The sequence below is a fragment of the Lissotriton vulgaris genome, chromosome 8 (genome assembly GCF_964263255.1).
Source record: "Lissotriton vulgaris chromosome 8, aLisVul1.2, whole genome shotgun sequence".
Classification (NCBI taxonomy): Eukaryota; Metazoa; Chordata; class Amphibia; order Caudata; family Salamandridae; genus Lissotriton; species Lissotriton vulgaris.
In genome coordinates, this window is record NC_141696.1 from 364,974,594 (window position 1) to 364,996,764 (window position 22,171).

General features: G+C 44.4%; 1 protein-coding gene and 1 pseudogene across 1 annotated transcript in view; both read left to right on the plus strand.

Moving 5' to 3' along the window:
* The first annotated feature begins 4,063 nt into the window (after window positions 1-4,063).
* LOC147697050 (uncharacterized) overlaps window positions 4,064-22,171 on the plus strand; it is a 163,564-nt gene continuing 145,456 nt past the window's right edge. The window contains exon 1 of the mRNA XM_086936103.1: window positions 4,064-5,226. Within this exon, the coding sequence (XP_086792229.1) occupies window positions 4,064-5,226 (1,163 nt within the window). The remainder of the gene's footprint in view (window positions 5,227-22,171) is intronic.
* On the plus strand, window positions 21,091-21,191 carry LOC147697051 (U6 spliceosomal RNA; annotated as a pseudogene).

The window sequence follows — 22,171 nt, forward strand, 5'->3', positions numbered from 1 at the left end:
GCAACCACCCGAAAGCATTAAAGGAGAGTCTCCCCTTCAGCCAATTCTTACGGGTTCAAAGGAATTGCTCTACTAAGACAGCTTTCAAGAAACATTCTAAAGATTTGAGCATGCAGTTGGTGGCTCGCAAATATCCTCCTAGACTTGTACAAAGGTCCATGAAAAGGGCAATGAATAATAATCGGGAAGCTTTGCTGGAACCGAGGCCTCCCAAGCCTGATCTGGATCGCCTCACCTTTGTTCACACCTTAGGGAGTCTTTCCAACAGCATTCAAAGCATGGTCAAGAAACACTGGCCAATACTGAATTCTGGACGCCTAACCCTTCCTCGCCCCCTGGTTTCATTCAAGAGGGGCCCAAACCTGAGAGATAGACTGGTGCACACCAGGCCACGTGAAGATCTGCCAAGAGCAATAGGTTCATTGTGGAATCTCCCTCCTGTCCAGGGACACCATCCCTGTGGCAATTGCCAGGTATGTGCGCAGACTACAAAATCATTGGAAATTGATATTGGCACTGCAAGACCTTGGAAGCAGATAAAATTCACTAATTGCAATAGTGATCATGTGATCTATCTCATCACCTGCCCGTGTGGCTACAAGTATGTGGGCATGACCACACGGAAGGTTCGCATACGGATATCAGAGCATAAGAGTACCATCCGGTGTGCCAGACAAGCCACTAAATTAACTGCTCATTTTCTGGAGGCAAAACACCTAGCCACTGAATTCCAATGGACTGTTTTGGAACAACCTTTTATTCCAACACATACAGCAGATGTGGCTAAGTACCTGATGAAGAAAGAACAAAGATGGGTACTCAAACTGAAGACACGTAAAGAGGGTTTAAACGATGATATCCCTTGGTCTACACTGTAATGTCTCTCTGGATATCAATAGGTCACTAACACATCGTGTTCTTGTTGGGACATACCTACATTAACAGTAGGAGACATACACACTTGTCCTTCATAACATAAACACACTGGTCCTATAGAATATACCCAAAAGGGTTGGTCCATCATACTGCTGTGATACTCTCCCTCGATTCTTGACTCTGCAGTTCCCCTTAATACCATCTATTTTGAATTCATTACAGCCTGACGTTATAAATATATTGGTTGGTTGGAGTATTTTCCCCAATTAGGGCTCTGTACCTGCCATTTCTTATGGGGGATACCTAGGCGACATCTCTTATGGGGGATACCTAGGCGACAACGCAGTTTGCAGCTTCTCGTCCCCACGGGGCAGTCTACTTATTTGCACCAGACCTGGCGGTACTGACCTAAAGCTTCGTAAGCTGCCACCATTAGCGACTCGGGACTAACGTTGTCCTCTTTTCTTCCCCGAGCCTTTTGCCCAAACAAGCCCTCGCTCTCGTTGCGTTTGTTTATGTTTACTTCTTTCTCCTTGACTACCAGCTCGACCAATGACCACTCCCGGTCCTCTGTCTGGTAGCCAATGAGAGCGCTGGTTCAATCCAGCTTGAACCAATGACAAGACGCGTTAGCGCGCCCCACGTGACTACGCAACCAACGGCAGCGCGGTTTATTAACAGCCTCGCGCTTTCCGTCCGGTACCTCCCCAGTCGGCTAGGACGCCGGCCCCGGAGTACCGACGGATAGGTAAGAAGAGCCCCGCCATTTCTCCACAATGCTGCTCAATTCCGTAATGGGTTCTTCATCTTAGACGGAGTCTCTTCTCCGCTACTGCTGAGAACGGCATCATGATTTGAAGATGCAAATACCATTCACAATCGCCTATCGATGGCGGGAATGGAACTGTCATTTTGTGTGCATACTGTGTCTGACATGTGTTCCACATGTTTTTTAGAGCGGTGCTTCATCTTCCCTGAGCCGCTGCCAGGTGGGGTGAGGTTAGTCTACCTTACAGATCAAGGTAAGGACTGAATGACATTTGGCTTATGAATTCTCTTTCCAAATGTATTGACATCCGGCTATATTAATATTAAGTGCCTTTAGATCAACACCCTGAGTGGGATTTTAAGATTGATCCACACAATAGGGACTTTCTTTTTAGCCCATGAGATATTGATAGCTTTACCCTACCCCTTTTCTTTTCACAGTGATCGACACAGACTGTAAGGGCACTCGGAGCATTCAGGTGACCGTGAGCACTTGTTTTTGATTTCCTGGTGTCACCTTTCACTTCACTTATTTCACTTGGTGCAGTAGCCTCTAATTATTTTGCTTTTTTGTCCTGATGAATGCAAGGACGCAATAGTCCTGAATTGCAGAAACATATCGACCACCTCTACCTCAGGCGTTCTACATAATCAGACTGCCTAAGGTCGCACTTATTTTTAATGTTGGTATGTTAGGCACACGTAGAATAAACATTGTCTAGTGCTTTTTCTAAACCAATTTTAATACACTCTTTTTCTTGGTTTCTCCCCTCACTCACTTCTCATTGCACTGCACACCCCAGTCCCATGTCTCTGGCCACTCATCAACATCGAGTGGTAGACCACACTGTTGGTGCCTATACCTTCTGAGGAACCCCCTCACCACCGGGTTGACCTCTGACTGTGGCACCGATCTTCTCAGACGGGTGGTTCGGATAAAATCCCAAATGATGAAGGGCGGATCCGTATGGTGACTGATGGGTATTTTCCTCATCCTTTGAGAGCCTTCTGTGCCACATCATTTTAGAGTTTCGGGTGTTTGGTTGGCTTCTCTATACTTCTGGGCACATCTCTTGAGACCCTCTGGTACCTTTTGTTGTTTACAGGTTCCGTTGGGGATTGTATCCAGAGCTTGGTCTTTAAACTTCCCCCAGGTCCTCTTCCACCGTAGTGTTTTTGTTATGTCTTCATCGAGACCTTTGCCTAGACCAACACAGTTTGAGGCCCTTAATGCGTGGATTAGGGCGGCGAACGACAGGAATCAGAACAGACGTCAAGAAAGGGTGAGACGATCGGTAAGAGCAGTACAAGATGCCAAATGGGATGCGTTAACCAAGAGATGGAGGGTACAGACTATTGAAGTGGATAAGTTGTACCCAGTGATAGAGGTTACAGGAGAAAAGAGAACCCCAGAGGAGGATGACGAGAGCGAGGCAGAGGATAGCCTAATAAATAGGTTGTTGATAGATAGACCGCCTCCGTACAATAGGGAGATGGAAGGTATCGAGCTCCCAAGAGAAGATAGGGTTGGCATAGAGGAGAATAGATCACTCCCTATAGCGGACCTAGTACCTACCAGAGGTGAGGAAACACCACAACTTAGTCCAGTACAGAGGGTAGTCGGAAGGTTTGTGGTGCAGAAGGTGCCAGCAACGGAGTGCGTTGAGTCTCATGGATTGCCAGATGCTCTTCAAGTACCCGTTACCATAGGTCATATAGTGTCAGTTTATCACCCAGAGAAAGTGCGAGAGGAGGAACAGGTACGGTTAGACAGAGAAAGAGCAGAAATGGAAAGAAGGAACAACATGACAAATGCCTGGAGGCAACTGCCAGGACCGACAAAATGGAGCACCCCATTGGATTCAGCAGTGGATCCCATAACAGATCAGGGGGTCAGAGAGGACCGATGGATCTGAGAGGTCCACGGCCGAAGTCCTTTAAGTAGTTGAGGGCTGACTTGAGGGAATGGGATGCTGCCACAGGAACACAGAGTAACAGGTCAAGAGCGGAAGCTGAATGGGGAAGTCGAGGCGATGGGACACTGTCTCACTGTGGGGCTAGCGAAAGCGGTCAGGAGTGGGACGGTAAGAGTCAGGAGAGTAGAGGAGCTACCCGTCATATCCACGGTGGAAGTAGGCAGGAGCAAAAAGGTAGAAGTACGGAGTATGGAGGGGTGTCTCGTCTCATTCACAGTGAGAGAGACCGAAGGACGCAAGAGTACAGGGATAGCTTTAAGTGCACTCACCATGCACCTGGTGATAACATACAGCATTGGAATCGCGGGAACATGGGGAGCCACGAGGTGTCTCACCATGCGTCAAGCGATCATGGGCAGGAGCGGGATCGCGGGAACATGGGGAGCCGTGAAGGGCCTTGCCATGCGTCGAGCGATCATGGACAGCATTGGAGTTGCGAAAGCATGGGGAATAACGGAGTGTCTTACCATGCACCTAGAGACACCAGGCAGAATGGGAGATGTGGGATTATGGGGAATCGAGCAGTGTTTCACCATACACCAAGAGAGGATGGAACTGCATGGGACCTGGAGAGATGGGAGCATGGGAGGACTCCCCATAACACGCCTGAGCCCAGACGTAGGACTCAGAGCTGTGATGGGAGAGACGTAAATGGGCCCTCTAGAGACAACACACTGAAAGCTGTGATAAAGGCAAAAAGGCTCGATGTGACCAGTTTAAAATCTGATCTGGACGAGATAATAGATGGTACGTTACCTTTAGAAAGGATCGATATGTACGAGCAAGATGAGGTGCTGTTTATAGCAAAGGATGTTACTCGGAAGGCAAGAGCAATTCACGAGAAATTGTCTGAACTGGCAGACAAATATATGGTAGACTTGTCGAGAACAAAGGCATTACAGGGTAACCATAGGTTGCATTATTCAGATCAGGATCTGGACGAGAGGAGGACAATTGGATTAAAAACACACATAAGGGAACTGATCACAGGAATAAGGGCATGGAGAGATCTGGATAAATGGGAAGAAAGGTGGTCCAAGAAAGGGACTGTCAGGCGGAGCGCGATTGTGATGTCCCCGGAGGGAGGGCCACTGCGGATGGAGGCATACCCTTTGCGAGAAATAGCGAATGGGAGTTATGTACATGTGCCCTGGAGTAGGGGAGATTTGGCTGCGTTTACCAATTCATTTCCAAAGTTAAGAGAGAATCCTGTAGAATGGTACAAACAGGTAGAGAGGTTTGTGAAGATCTCGAAAGTACTGTGGATTGATTTGAACACCTTATTTGATATTGTGGTCCCAGGAGACTTGTGGACATCATGCAAAGTTAGTGTTGAATGGCCCACAGCAGAACCAGAAAGAAATGCTCATACTAATCGACCGTCAGAAAGAGTAATGGAAAAATATGAAAGGGTGATGACATGGCTGAAAGAGAAGGTGCCACCGCAGGATATAGATTGGGTGAAAATAGACCGAACTAGACAGGAACCCAAGGAGACAGTCCATGAATTTTATGAGCGATTGCTGAAAACGTTCAAACAATACAGTGGATTAGATGTAATGGATCCCAAAGACATAGGACAGTTTGTATCGAAGTTCGTTTTGGGGTTGAGACCTGATATTTGTTTGATGATTCAGCAACACTTAATTTGCTGGCAAAACAAACCATTGGATGAAATTTTGAGATACGCAAGGTATTGCAGTGATGAAATAGATTCCAAAGCAAAGAAACTTAAGGAGAAGTTGATGATGGTTCAGATGCAGTCGGCTGGAAAGGGTGGACAACAGCCACAGGGAACAGGGACGATGGGAAGGAGATCAAATAATCAGAATAGGGACAACGAGGAAAATCCGAGACCTAGAGTAGACTTTGCTACCTTGAAAAGGACGACAAAATGTCACCAGTGTCACCAGGTGGGACATTGGAAACGCGAGTGTCCCTATAACCCTGAAAACGGAGAACTGGAAGTAGAGGAGGAAGAAGTTCAGACCGTTCCAGTACAAGGGGTGACAGTACCTAAGAGTAAGATGGCCAAAGAGGGGACTTCGGCTCCTCGAGCCCAGTTCCCGCAGCCACCAAAGATTACGACAGGGGGCAAGATCTATAGACAAATGCCTCTTTTAGTAGGAGGAGAAGAGTGTTACTACGTTGATCCACTGACTGGACGGCGTGTGAGTAGAGAAGAGGACTGTACCCTCGGGGCAGTTCTAGAAGTGGACCAAAGAGGACCGTTTGTTGAGGTTGAGGTGGCGGGGTGTCCTACGACATTCTTAGTAGATACCGGAGCTACCCGATCAACTTTGAGATCAGCCGTGGTTCCGTATCTAGTAGTTATGATGGGTTTTTAGACCCACCTAATCGTGCACTGTTCACCTGGTGCTCCGCACCTCAAACTTTCAACATATTATTAACACACTTAATGGTGTACCTTTGCTTTTAACTTTTTTATTTTCGTTATTGCATCTTGTTTTTAACCTTCTTGATTGTTATTTTCACTGTTCATAACAAAAAAGATTTCTTACATTTCCTTAGTTATACAAACATTGTTACATTTTCAATACTTTGGCATAACATATATATATCCATACAGTTGTCATGTATTTACAAAAGAGCCCAATGCATTTCGGCACCTCTGTGGTGCCTTCATCAGGGGCGACTCTGAAAATAAAAACATATGCATCATGTAAGTATCATTACTGTGATAGAACATGGGGGTATGTACTGGAATATGTGAATGTCATACCTGTTTGCTATTGCTGTAGTTGTACCTATGTGATCGCCTCAATATATAATTCTCTGTATAAATCAATACAAGAAATAATAATAAGTATCCGTGGTCAACTGTATACACACCTTAATTATTAATGAAATTGTGCCTGTGCTACCATAAGGAACATACCTTGTAAGATTTCTCTGTGCTCTCTGAAAAAATAAGTAAAGCCGATCAGAACTACACTGATGCCGCGAGAATAATAAGAACTGTGCAACTTAGCAATGTTATGCTGAGTGCCCTACCTTATCTTCACCACTTCTGTAATTCTGTAAGGTGAAAGAAAATATTTTCTATGTTATAATTCTGGGTTCCAGCTAAAGACTCGAATTAACGCCACTATTCAAACTGTTCCGTACCTGGTATGCCAAAGGTTCACTCCGTATACGAACAAACCGCAGCCCTGTGTGTGCCGTGTTCACCCGAGTACTAGAAAGACTCCATTAAAGAACTCCGTGTGCTCCGCATGGTTGCGGAGTGGTAATAACTAACGACGGACTACTCTCGTCTTCTGCACTCTGTTTACCTTCCAGTGCAGGCGCCATATTGAAACGGTTGTTTATTGATGATTGCGGCTAACTATTTACTGAGAATGCTAAGCGCTGGGTCATAATGCTCTTGGTATAAAGAAAAAGAAAAAGAATTCCTGTAACTAGAAGTGAGCTTTCGATAGACACGAAAGGATCATATTGATAATTACTATTCCCGGTCTGAAGCTCGCGCCTTGTAAATGCGAGTAATTCATTAGTTAAAGTTCTGCCCTTGCGGACTGTTTCGAATGTAACCATATCGCTAAGTGACCATATGATGATAAACCAATGAAAAAGACACTTACAAAAATCTGGTGTGCAATAGACGGGTGATCGTGGTAATAGGGACTTGCTGTGCCTACGAATGTCAAGTAGAAAAACGATCCTCTGTTCCTTACTTGTATGGGGAAACCCACTAAAGCCCTATTATTGTTTATGTTGATGTGATGTTCAACAATTGTGTATACATGATCGTGTACTAATATATGAAACAATCATTTGGCAATCATATATGCTGATGGTATACATAATAATAATCTGTTGTTTTAACAATTATTAAAATTGGCCACATATGTCCATGCAGTGTCTTATTACTGTCTCATGTTTCTTATATACTTTACACATGGTATACATTAGTAAATCATAAAAGTCATTTCTCCTTATACCCTTGGAACCGAAGGTGATGGCTCTCTCGAACCTTTACTATATTTGTTTACTAGCTGGTATTCATAGCTTGTGACCCCCGGTCATAATTTTAATTCATGGAGAGTTATTTGCAAGTTTATTATAGGCCTAGGATGGATTTCACTGTGATCTGAGTTCAATGTGATTTACAAATAACATGATAAATCATATTTGTCGTTAATGCCAGTTGGGGCTCAGGTTTTAAAGTGTTTGATCCAAAACAGTTCACGTTGCAGCAGTCTTTGGTGGTTATCTGCACCTTGTTGGATTTGTACTTTTTCAATGATAAAGAATCTTAACTGCGAAATTGTGTGTTTCTCATCCCTCCAATGGAGCACTATTGGTGACGTGAGATTTTGATTTCGAATTCTGCTCTTGTGTTCCATTATACGTGTTTTCACCTTATGTTCCGTTTTGCCAATGTACATTTTACCGCATGGGCATTTGATGGCGTAGACTACATTTTGTGTGTTGCAGTCGCTGGTGTGTTTTAGGTGTATTAGTTTGCCAGTAGTTGGATGTGTACATGTGCTGCCTGTAATCACATTGTTGCAATTGGTGCAATTTAAGCATCTTGTTGTTCCCTTGTATTCCGCTGTCTGCGTAGGATGTTGTTTGTGTTTCAATCTTGTTCTCAAGTTTGGTCCTCTTGTGTACGCATGTACGGGAGGTTCTTTGAAAATGCCATGGAAGTCTGGTTCTACAGATAATAGTTCCCATCTTTTGTTGATTATTTGTTTGATTTTCGTTGATAAAGTTGTATATTTGGTTACAAATACCATCCTGCATGTCTTTTCTTACTGCTTGATTTCAGCAGATCCATTCTGTTCATTAGTTGTACTTTGTTTAATTGTTCTTCTAGTACATCAGCTGGGTATCCTCTTTCTTTGTATTTTTGTACCTGTTTGGCTAGTGTCATTTCACAGACTTGTGCATTTGAACATATTCGTTTTATCCTGATGAATTGGGACACTGGTAAATTCTTAATAAGGCTCTTAGGATGAAAGCTCGTATAGTCAAGAGCACTGTTCCGGTTGGTAGGCTTAGTATATAACGCAGTTTCAAAGCCTTGTGATGTTTTGGTAATTCTGACATCTAAGAAGTCGATGACTTCCTCACTTATCTTATGAGTGAATTGGATTCTGGCATCCACTTGGTTCAATGAGCATATCAGTTGTGCAAGGGTTTCCTGTGTATCATCCCAAATCAGGAACACATCATCGATGAATCTACTGTACATTTTTACATGTGTCCATTCTCTCAATGACCGGACCTGCCAATGTCGGGGGAAACAATTCAAGTGGTAGGAGTCGCAAATAGGAGAATGACTAACCCATTGACAGAACCAGTGCTAGTGAGGATAGGAAACTACAGCGATGAACATCAGTTTGTAGTATGTGATTCTAGCCCTGTGTGTCTGTTAGGAAGAGACTTATTGTGCAAACTAAATTGCACCATATACTGCACGCCTCAGGGAGTAGAGGTACAGACTAACGACGATGATGCCACCTTTAAGGTTGCCAATTCAAAAGTATGTGTAGAACTGTATCCTACCCTGACGGTGGAAGAGCTTCCCTGGGACTTAAGAGATACTGTGTCATCTGAAGTATGGGATTTCACGGGAGAAGAGATAGGATTGAATAAAGGAGTAGAACCAGTGAAAATCATGATAAAACCAAATCTTGAATATCCAAGAACGCCTCAATACAAATTGACCCCGGAGATGATTGCAGGAATAAAACCCGTGATCGACTCCATGATTAAGCAGGGAATACTGAAGGAAATCGTGGGTAGTCCATGCAACTCCCCGATTATGGGTTTGCAGAAACCTAGCGGGAAATTCAGAATAGTACAGGATCTCCGAAAGGTTAATAACATAGTTGTTTCATGTTGTCCAGTGGTACAGAATCCATCAGTGATATTGTTTCAGATACCATTCCAAACTGAGTGGTTCACAGTGATAGACCTTTGCCAGGCTTTCTTTTCAATTCCATTAGATGAGGAGAGCCAGTTTCTTTTTGCATTTAAGCTGGAAAATCGCGTCTTAACATGGTGTCGTATCCCACAGGGGTATACAGAAAGCCCATCGATTTTCAACCAGCTGCTGAAGAAAAATCTTGAAAGTCTAGTACTACCACAGAACTCGGTTCTAGTTCAGTACATAGACGACCTACTTGTTGCGTCAGAAACAGAGGAAGCTTGTAAGATAGACACCATCACCTTGCTGAACCATTTAGCTGAAAATGGACATAAGGTGTCTCCGAGCAAATTACAGTACTGTCTGACAGAAGTACAGTACTTGGGTCACCGAATTGAAAAAGGAAAGCGGAAAGTGTCCCCAGACAGGATAGAGGTGATCATGAAGATGAATTTGCCTACGACACAAAGAGAGGTCAGGATGTTCCTAGGAATGGTTGGTTATTGCCGACAGTGGATAGCTAACTTTTCCCTGAAAGCAAAACCCTTACAAAAACTGACGCACAAGGAGGTGAGTGATCCGGTACCATGGGACAAGGATTGTTTGATGTCGTTCCTACAGCTGAGAGAGGACTTGTGTCGTGCTCCAGCTTTGGGAATGCCAGATTACGAAAAACCATTTTTACTTTACCGTTGCGAAAGGGAAGGTTGTGCTTTGTCAGTCCTAGCACAAATTCATGGAAATGCCCGTAGACCAGTTGCATATTTTTCGGCTACTTTAGACCCTGTAGCCGCAGCGTTGCCCGGATGTCTCAAATCCGTTGCTGCAACTGGTGTCAGCATTGAGAGGTGTGAAAGTATTGTAATGGGACACCAATTAGTGGTGTATGTACCTCATTCTGTAGAACTGTTAATGACCAGGACCAAGACACAGCACTTGACCAATAATAGGCTCACGCGCTACGAGCAAGTTATTCTGGCTGCGGAGAACGTGACCCTTAAGAGGTGCTCTGTTTTGAATCCTGCCACTTTGATGCCACTCCCTAATGATATGGAAGACGAGGAATGTGAAGATCACGATTGCCTTGATGTGACTGAACTATGCACCAAGCCAAGACCAGATATTGTGGATGAGCCGTTGACCGACCCTGATGAAATTTTCTTTGTTGATGGCTCATGTGTAAGGGACAATACTGGTCAGTTGAGAGCAGCTTATGCTGTTTGCACCATTACTGGAGTTGTAGAAGCCGCTTGCCTGGAAGGAGTACACTCCGCTCAGGTAGCTGAAATCATTGCATTGACACGTGCCTGTTTAGCAGGTAGCAAAATTTGAGTCACCATTTACACGGATAGCCAATATGGTTTCGGTATAGTTCATGACTTTGGGCAATTGTGGTCTCGGAGAGGTTACATGACCTCCTCAGGTTCACCTATTCGAAATGGGGAGTTTGTGCGACTATTGTTAGAAGCGTTACAAGGTCCGGCAGCAATTGCCGTTGTCAAATGCGTAGCACATACCAAAGGTACAGATTTTGTGTCCCAAGGAAATCGGTATGCAGACGAGGTTGCTCGTTACTGTGCAGAGCAAGGATACTCTTTCACGGAAGTGGAAGTGGGTGGGACACAGGAAAAGACAGAGTTAAACATGATGCTAGAAACAGTTGATACTTGGGATGATTTAAAAGGCATGCAAGAGAACGCATCAGATTTTGAGAAAAAGACATGGGAAACTGCAGGTTGTGTAAAAAGTGAAATGGATTTGTGGATTTCAGCAGATGGAAGGGCAGTATTACCAAATGAATTAGTGAGTCCAATGGCAAGACAGATACATGGTCCAGTACATTTAGGAAGAGATGCCATGTTGCGGGTATTTAGGCAGACTTGGTATAATCCCAAGTTTAGAGTAGCCGCAGAAGCAGTGTGTCAGAGGTGTGTAACATGTCAGCAATTGAACGTGGGGAAAAGGAGACCAGTTACATTGAGTCACATTGGGAGGTCTGGTGGGCCTTTCAACCGGATGCAATTAGACTTTATTGAGATGCCAAAATGCAACCGCCTCAGGTATGTTCTGGTGGTTGTATGTATATTTTCCAGATGGGTCGAGGCATACCCTACACGCAGGTGCGACACACTCACAGTAGCAAAACTGTTGCTTAGAGAGTTAATACCACGCTTCGGGGTGCCGACCTCTTTGGAATCAGATAGAGGGACACATTTCAACAGTGAAGTTGTGAAGATGCTTTGCTCTGCATTAAATATTGATCAGAAGTTGCACTGTAGCTATCGACCAGAGGCTTCAGGGATTGTGGAGCAGATAAACGGAACTTTAAAATCCCGAATGGCCAAAGTGTGTTCATCGACATCCTTAAGCTGGCCTGATGCCCTGCCATTGGTACTCATGAGTATGCATAGCACACCAGACAGGAGAACAGGCCTCTCCCCACACGAGGTTTTAATGGGGAGGGCAATGAGACTTCCATCTGTCCCAACTGCAGCTTTGTTGAATATCACAGATGATCTGATCCTGGATTATTGCAAGGGACTTTCTGATCTCATTCATTCTGTGTCTCTTCAGGTGCAGGCTGCTGAAATTCCATCTTCCAGAGACCTATGTCACGACCTGTGCCCTGGTGACTGGGTGCTGGTGAAGATGCACGTCCGGAAGAATTGCCTAGACGTGCGCTGGAAGGGACCATACCAGATCATTCTGACAACGAACACTGCAGTAAAGTGTGGAGGGCTGCCAAATTGGATTCACGCCTCCCACACTCGAAGAGTTCCAGCACCCCTGGAAGAAACAGCTCCTCTCACAGATGAAAATCCAGCTGTGGACGACGAACCACTAGAGGGGATCAGTCAAGCTGTGGGGGTGTCGGAGGATGCTGGGAGTGCGTCAGATCAAGCGGAAGAAAGACAGGACGACAGTGAAACTGACGTTGCCACAGAAGGAGAAAGTTGCTGTGAATATGGCTCGGACACTGATCAAGCCACAAGTGATCAAGAATCGAGTGTGAGGACAAGAAATAGGAGAACAAGGCTGGAGAAGCTAGTTGGCCTGAAAGGAAGAAGAGGCTGAGTTTGAAGCCAACTAAGTGTGAGCGGGAAATCTGTTATGCTTGCGGATTTTGCGGATTTTTGGGAAATCCGCAATCTGCGAATTTTGCGGATTTCCCGCAAAATCAGCAAAAAAAAAACCACGAACGTAACGGGTTCAAAAGTTGAACCCCCACTCATGCAACTATTTTACAATGGCGCCAGCAAGCTGCCAGCGCCGTTGTAAAATAGTTACAAAGTTAGCTTGCACAGGAACCACTAGATAAAACGAAGCAGGTGCTGCTTTATTTTATCTAAGTGCTTCCTGTGCAAGCTAACTTTGTAAATATTTTACAACGGCGCTGGCAGCTTGCTAGCGCCATTGTAAAATAGTTGCATGGCTGGGCACAGGTCTGCAGCTCACTCAAGGGACCCCTGCGCCCTTCGGGGCGATTGCATAGTAACACACACATGGTCGCTCGAACTAGTTGATGCTCAAATTCAATGACTCATTCATTAGCCCAAAAACAATCGTGAGCGTCGTCGAGGCTGGACAGGTGTGCCTTCTTCCCAAATCTACCGTGGAAAATCAGCTGTGATGCTGGATAGGCTTTGCATCCTTGACTTTCACGAGCGCAATACCCGTGCTGTTCCTGTGACCAGGAGCTTCTTTCTCTTCATCTGATGAACTGATCTTTCTCTGACCTTTTATTCACACAAGAGGCACATACCCTACTGGGCACATTGTGTTCGCACGGGTTTCTGCAAGTTCGCACGCGTTTTGTACAATTTCGCAATTTGCGAAATTGTACAAAACCCTCGCGAACTTGCAGAAACCCGTGCGAACATAAAAAATAAAAAAAATCCGCAAATTCGCGGGAATTCGCGGATTTTGCGGATTGCGAGTTCGCAAATCCGCAAAATTCGCGAACGCGAGATTCGCAAAATTTGCCCATACTTAAAGCCAACTCCAGGAAGAACCCTTGCTCCTATATCCGAAGACTCAGATCTGGACGAAGGTGCACAGAATCAAGAACAGGAGGGTCCAAGAAGATCAAGGAGGGTGCGCGTGCCCTGCAGAAGATACGCCACTCCTGAGTGGACCTACCTAGCAGCAGATGTCTAGTGCACGGAGATCCGGGAGGGTGAGGGAAGTGACAGTGACCAGTACTGACCCAATCATAACATTGGAACTGGTGTTGTTGGTACCTTGACTTGAGATCGAAGGGTTGCTGACACTCACTGTCCCCAATCCTCCTTATCTGAGCAGAATAAGAGAACTGGTTTTAAACAGAGTAGAATTTCCAACTTTTGGTCCAACGATGCCAGCACTCGAGGAGATCATTCTTCGCTTAGAAATTTTAGAATACGTGATTAGAGCTGCTGGAACACGCATGATTACAGACTGCTAAAGACTTTGTAAATAAACAAGATTAAGAAGATAACCTAGCGCCAAGTGGAAGAAGAAATTTAGGGACTCTTCCATTTAGTGGATGGAGAAGGGCTAGGGTTGCCTGTTGCTATAATTCAAAAGACTGATCTTGCAAGAGGGATTGTCAGCTTCCAGGTGTGGTTCGAAAAGACTGAATAAGCAAAGAAAACTGTTGAAGGAGCAAAGAAAAGAGACTTTGTGTTGTGGCAGAAAATTAGAACTACACTGTCTTGAGATCATGGAGGCCGGCAACCCGAACCGCAAAGCAAAATGCATAGTGGGCACACTTTTAGTGGGAGTAATTTTTTTTATAGTTCTAGTAGTTACTGTATCATATATAGTGGGACATGAAAATGAAGAGAAGGCAACAAAAGAAGCAAAAGTTGTAGTAACATTGAAACCTACTACTGCTGGTAAAAAGGGGGACAATACAGAGAAAGATAAAGCTTTGCTAGCAGCAGAAGCTCGTAGGTTGCACATAGATGAATCACAAGGAAATTTAAAATCAAATGCATATGCTAAATTACTTTATGAATACATTGATGCTATGGAGGCAAAGTACTGCTACGTCTGCATGCAATTGCCTGCCTCTGTAGACGAAGGTATTAGGTATCATCATCTTCCATTGACTTATGGAATTACATGTACTTTGTTGCTTAGTATATTTTATGAACGCGATAGCTTTGAGTATTCTTTTTCAAACTTTGACGCTGTTTTACCAGAGGTCCCGGCCTACAAGCATATGAACAAGTGGGACTATTATAAGAGTGAGGATCGATTAAGGAAATTTTTCATTCCTTGGAGAACGTTAGATACTTCATATGCCCAAGAAATAATTTGACCTGTAAAGTGTCAGAAATTGAGAAAAAGTTTATAGGGCAGGTGGATGATCGATATAGGAGGCAGAAGATCCTAAAGGCTTCGGGCCAATGGAAAACAGATTGGACCGAGGAGGAAAAGTCACACAAGAGGAAGGGTAGTAATGGTCCAATAGCTTTAGATCGAGTGCAAAGAGGGAAACTATGTATATACAGGGGTAAAACCTACTATGAGAATGTGTTTGTGGGAGAAGTAAGTTGTGAACATGCTTTCCAAATAGAATACTATACAAAGGATTTCTTGAAAGGAATGCAGGTGATCCCGAATGTATATTTTGTCTGTGGAAGAAATGCATACGTGAAACTACCGGATAATTGGTATGGATCATGTTATTTAGCAATTGTCTTCCCCAAAATATATCATGCTAAGGATCTAGAAATCATAGAGGGAAGAACTCAAGCCAGAGGGAGAAGGGATGCAAGCAATGATGAGGTAGTTGGAGACGTATTTGGTGCCATGTTCCCTCTTTTAGGGTTAATACTGAATGATGTCAAGATTAGGAGATTGGCAACAGTTGTAGATAGATTATCTGCCAGTACTGCTAGATCATTAATGCTGGTAGAAGGAGAGATGCAATCGATAAGGGCAATGGTTCTCCAGAACCGACTTGCTTTAGACGTTCTGTTAGCCAAAGAGGGCGGAGTCTGTAAGGCTTTGAAGGTCCAGGAATTTTGCACTTACATTCCAGACAATTCAAAACCTCTTGAGAAGTATATACAGAATATCACTGAAATTCATCATGAGATAGAGGATCTGACAAAGGTGAATGTGTGGGAAAAAGTGGGTCATGGAATGGGTAAAGTTGGAGGTTGGTTTGCCAATCTAGGGAAGAGTTTCATTTGGTACATACTGAAACCTATCATCATAATAGTGATTTGCGTAATCACATTGTGGGGGTTGGCGAGGCTGTATCAATGGTATAGGTCAAATAGGTTGCAAAGATCCATGAGAGAGCAGGAGCAGAGGTTAGCTGTGATGCAGGATAACCAGTACAGGAGTCTGAGGGCTCTAGAAATGATGAAGCGAGGGAGCATTGCAACGAGTTCTGTTTGATTCAATTCATTCCCTCAGGGATGGTGTTGTGATGGTGATGACCTCTAAAGGTCATCAAAGGGGGGAACTGAGAGAGCACAAATCAAGTAAAATGTAGAAGTGCACCATATTTACAAGCATGTTACACAAGTCTAGTTAAAGGAACATATAAGAGTGTCGAATTTATAGAGTGCATACATATAAGAGTGTTTAATTAATACAGAGTGCATATATCAGTGTGAAAAGCTAATGTAGTAACGTTTAGAGATATTAGAATGATATTAAATTCCATGTTATGTGGCTGTTGCAGAGGAGAATGTAATGCTACCAAACGTAGAAATGTGTAGGCCTCATGGCAGTTCACTGAGAAAGAAAACGTGCCTTTACAATTTCACATGAGATGGATTACTGTTGTTATAATTCAAAGTATTATTGATCATAGACTGAAAATATATGTTTTATAGAAGTGTTTCCTATAACCAGTGTGTAATAAGTTAGAATACTGTTTTAGGCTGAGAAATAAAGGTTCATAGAGTGCACAGGCCTGTTTCATGTAATTCTAGTAGGCCTGGAGAGATAAGGTTGTTTCTTTTGATCTGCATGTGCTAGTTAAAATCAGGTTGTGTTAAGCATAAATTGTGGACCATGCTCGAAGGTTTACGACTTGTGAGATAAGCTGGAGGTCGGAATTTGGGGCCCACTTCATGGGTGTCTGTTTGCAGGTGCGAGGGGGTTCCAATCAAGAGAGTGATGAATAGAGCTCTGTTCTGGGAGACAGGCACAGGCCTGGAGGAGGCTTCAGGAATTTCCTGGGGGGTACCGTCTTGCCGGAGAAAAGCCTGAGAAGCAAGGTCAACGCTAACAAGGAGCCCAGAGGAGTATCAGCATGGAAAAAGCCAGAACCGACACCACGTGAGGGGTGTACGTGAGGGGCGTCTCTGAGGGGCGTTTCAACTGTAATTGTGATTTTGTATTAGGGACAGCACCCTTGGGTGGAGTTAGAGCAGATGGACTGAGTAACCTTAGAGAGCGGATGGGTAGGCAGAGAGGGCATAACTGCGATGCACAGATTTACAACAAAGACTAAGGGAAAGTGAGTGATCTTCTTTGGAAGTCACCACGGCTGACACCTTTTTAAGTTAAGATCTTGCTAAGTAGGGATGTCACTTAGTCTAGTGTAGGGACAGTCTAATCTGGATTTTTCTTCCTTTTGTAAATGACGCTCAAGTGACAACTTGTGTCTATTCTTGTAAACTTGCTGATCTTTGAATTAGTCTAGGTGATATTCTTCTGTCGCCTAAGAGCATTTAGAGAATTCATGTTTGTATTGATGCCAGTGTATCTTTTGAACCTTATATTGAGATGTTTGTATCTCCAGTTATCTTTGGCTTTATAATAAAACTTTAAAACTTATTCGTAGTAAGTGGTTCTTCAGAGTTGTGTAAAGTATTGAACTGATTAACCTAGTAGTGGATTGCTTTTTACTCTATGACAGGTAACAAAGGTTCAGTCGACCTGAGTGGGATCTAGATCAATAGTGATCTGATAAGAGATCAAAAATCCCGCTGTAACACTAGTGCATTGACTTCCCGAGCTTTCCCGAAGTTGGGCATTTTGCTCATTGGGTTACTTGTAGTCCAAATCCCGAGCACCATTTGCACTGAAGATTGTGGGCCTACACTCCACGAGTGTTCCGTGGGCTTGCTTCTAGCATTTTCACTTGAGGCTCCTTTGTGATCCCTGGTCCGTCAACTGGTGGGTCCCCGTGAAGGTAACTCTTCTGTTTCTTGGGCTTTCCTGGTTGCTCCAGACGTGCCCTGACTTCCCTCCAAGGGGTGAGTCCCTCAGACCTTGCTGGTCTGCACCGAAGCCAATCTTTGCTTTCTGCGTGGGTTGCTGTTGCCAAGGCTTGTTGGGTCCAATCCGGAAACCGACACTGCAGCACTCAACATCTTTTATGGGACAACTGGAATCCAGCTCCTCATCTTCCTCGACGCTTCCTGGACCTCGTGGCTGAAGAGTCAAGCTTCACCTTCTTCAGCTGAAATCATCCGACATTGGTTGGCATCTTTTCATCGCCTTCCTGGTCACTGGCTAGTAACCCAGACACTTTCCCCTCTGCTTTCAGGTTCTTCTCGACTCTGATCCAGTCTTGGATCCATCCGGACACTTTCGACTTGGTCGCCTGCAGCACTTTTCAGCAGCTCGCCATTGGAAACAATGACTAACCCGACACCAAAAGACACCTATGCACTTCCCTGGGTGAGGTAACTTGAGTACTCCAGTGCTCCCGTGGGTATTGACTCTAGAACTGCCTAGTTCTAAAGGGGTTTGCTCCAAGTCTTCTTCTAAGTGTCCTTAACTTGTAATTTTCCAACCGCGACTTTCCCCATAGAAGTTAATGGTGATTCGTGGCTGTGTTTAGACACTCCACGCGTCCCCCGTGGGTCCCCTGTGTCACTACCTTGGGTGGTTCCTGGGGGCCCCAGCAGTTCTAAAGGCTCTAGGCCTTGTATCAATGTCAGTTGTGGTTCTTATGCCACTTTCTTAGTATATGGTTTGTGAGGCCCCTAGGGCAAAACGTATACTGTGCTAATTTACTGTGTGCTAAATAAGTTTACTTGATGTACTTTTGCCTCATAAAGAGACTAGAGGAGTGTGTTTAGAATAAATACATATATTTTATATATATACCTGGTGTGGTTTTCCTTACATTTGGTCATTCATGAGAATATAGACTGGTAAAACAAGCTGTTTTACATTCCTTCAAGACTCAGCCTGAAGGCTGCTCTCCACAGCTACGACTAGGATAGTTATATAGGTTTTCTAGAAGCGGTCTATTTGTGTGATACATATCTTTAAAGCTACCATCAATCAGGGTCGTTTAGACCGGTGCAAGGCGCCCACTAGAATAGTGGACAGCATATGACAGGCCAACTTCTCACACAAGCATTGTGGGACCAGTTTCCGGGCAGCATATTCAAGTGAAATACAGATTGGCTTTGAAGCAGCTGCTCCGTGTTTCACTGTGCAGGTGGCATCCCCCCTGAATGTTTAAGAGGAGGGAGATATCCCCTTGCAGTCGGGTCCTGTGAGTGACTGTACCCACCTGCAAGGGGATGTTTGTGGGGCGGTCCCTTGACCCCCTTCAGAGGGATGCCATCACAATTTGTTTTACAGAATGGGCCGTACTAGCGTCTGGGGCCTCTTCTGTAATACCAAAGTGCCCAGAGGGAGCGTGCAAAGCGGGTACAAACCCCCATTGCGCCCCAGGTGTGAACTGCAGGTCACACATCCCAATCCTTCACTGGAAAGTTCACCCTGCTGCAAAGTCCTACATGTAATAATATGCCTGACTCCCTGCACGTCTAACTTAACATATAATTCATCTCAGGGTGATAAAATGAGTACCCTAGGTTTGGGTAATAATTAGAGCTTTTAATTAAAGACCAAGAAACAAGTGAGTTTGTGATGTGTGCTATCATTACTTCCTGGCAAACACCCAGGAACACAGCAACCATGAATCAAGAAAGGGCCAAACATCCATGTGTTGAAAGCAGCTGCGGCCCTTGCAGGTAAGAGAAGTGGGGTCTGGTGGGGTGGGGTGGGGGCGGGGGGGGGGGGACGGGCTTGATTTCGACGGACGAAGACGAGGAAATATTGAATAAATAATTAATTTCTACAGAAAAATGTTCACAGTTCCTGGGGCCTGACTGCTGTCCCGGGTCCAGGGCTGCTTAACTTCTTAGCTCAGAGATATACAAATACTTTGGACCAAACAGGGCCCTTCGTGTTGGAGATGCCCTGCTCCACCCAAACAGACCCATCATTTTCTGGACTTCTTAGTTTTTTCCTTGCTGTGGTGCTTGAAAAGGTCTGCATTACTGCTCGAAAAAAAGCCTCGTCCAATTTCACAGTGGGCATCTCGTAAAAGTACCGGTGAGTGCTCCGACAGCAGCGCTGGCCATGCCTGCCAGCGGGTCCTAAATGACAGCGGCCTGCCACTTTATGTGCCACCCATATGCTCTTATAGTCATTAAACAATCTATATCGGCGGGATACCATTATTGCTTCCCTGACAAATCACTGTTTTGTCTATTACTTCCCATGCTTCACAGGCCAGGCGGCTTTTACTGCAAGGCACCGATCTTGAAATAGTCTATTTGGGATTCAGAGAGCTGCAGGGAATATTTTGGCCATACAGAGAATTTAGTGGGGGGCAAAACGAGAAGCCGTACCTCTCCTCCCAGGCCACCCCTCTACCAATGAGATATGGTCTCTTCCCTTCCAAGCCCTCTACTGTACCCATATCAAATACAAGAACTTGACACAATCCAGTAATTTGGCACCAGTGTCAATGAAGACCTGACAAAGTTTAGAGTCTAAATAGATTTCAGAATAGAACATTATAGTTTCCTGAAAAAACATGTAAGTGCCAATGCAGTAAGGGTAAACCACTTAGTCAAGTCACCGCTAGCTCGCGGTCAAGGTGATATAAGGGCCCGGTGAACAGGGTTAGGTGGAGGGGGCCGCCACAAGACGTTTGATAATTTCCATTTCAGATCTTTGCTGAGATCTCCCTGCTCCCACCTTTTCATTGGATAACTATGCATATTTTGCTAATTGCTCTTCAAAAAGAGAAATATACATTTTATTTGGTTGCTAAACATGTTTTTCTGTGTAGTATTTTTATGTTGTTTTAGTGCTTTTTTTGTCCAAATTCGTTTTTGGTGTAAATGTTGCAGATTGTGTTGTGCGAACGTTGAAAATAGTGTTTGGGGGTGTAAATGCTGAGAAATGTGCTATTTTAAAAGTGTTTCCATGTAGTAGGCATTGAACTTGCTTCTTCAAACATGGCCACCTTTGTAGCTATATGTTTTATGGAGTAATGTTTCTGGTTTTGACCATTGCAGTTTCCTGAAATGGCCACTGGGTTAGCTTGTGATTGGCAAACTGAAAAACAGATTTAGGCATTCCAAAAATATTTTGTAGCCAACGTACAGCACCAGAATCACAATATTTAACACCTTTATCATGGCACGGTTTTAATTCGCTTTCATCTGTCAACCAGAAAGCTACAAGAGTAGCTCAGGTCTTTTCTCTTTTAGAGTTATTCGATTCCTGGAAGCAGATCCAGAAGTGTTCTCATATGTCAATGACATATATTTTACGTTGCTTTAAAAAAGCATCCTTGTGCTCGCTTCAGCGGCACATATACTAAAATTGGAACGATACAGAGAAGATTAGCATGGCCCCTGTGCAAGGTTGAGACGTAAAAAAGCATCTTCACTCTGCACACAGAATAATAAGCACTCTAGAAGAAGCATGATACAAAGTCAATTTCAGAAAATCTAGACTAGCGCTGCTCAGTGTCAATGTCTTGGGATATGAGCTGCACAGTGAAAGTGAAAGCATAGCTGCCAGGGTTTTAGATTACTTACGTGTGGCATTTTCATAATTTCAGTGTAATTATGAGTGACACTCAGCAACTATGAGTGAGACTTTCTCTCGAGCAAAAATTCAAGCAATGGAGACGAGGGAAACATAATTATCAGAAATTACACCCATTTGAGCAATGGGAAAATCCAAGCTCCGTCCTGTGGACACACCCTCACATCTTCCCAGCTTCGAGATTTTCATGATCCTCAAGACAAGTCGTAAATAATAATGCCTATGACCATTTTGATTAGCCATTTCAAATTCAGCAACTATGGGGGAGATTTTAAAAAAAGTTGCGCAACGCAGCGCAGACCCTGCAAGGCTGCGCCGTGTTGCGCGACAAGGAGAAAGCAGGAGAGTGCCAGATTTTTAAAGATAGGGCTCTCTCCTCCCCTTTCATTTGCGCCGGCACTGATATTAGCTGCTGTGCGCCATGCACACCCCCTGCAAACACCTTAGGGCCGCAGAGCTAGGGTGTGTGCGTGAGTGCAGCATAGGTTTTGTACAGGAAGGGTATCCTTCCTCTACAAAATACTATGCAAGGCACAATGTAAAGCTTTTCCCACTTTGCATTCGTGCTGCACAGTGCAGCAGGCATGGAAAGTCAGAAAAGCATGGAGAAATAAAAGCATTTCTCCTGGTAGCGCCTCCATTGAAGAGGTGTTAACTTTTGGCGCACAATAATCTTTACAAATATTTGTAAATATGGTTTTGCGTCAAAAAGCATGGATGGTTGCATGGAAACGCCCATGTACCACCCATGTAACGCCCCCTTGGCGGAAAGTAAAGCAAACAGTGCTTCGCGCTGCTTGGCGCTACTTCAAGAGGGCTTTCC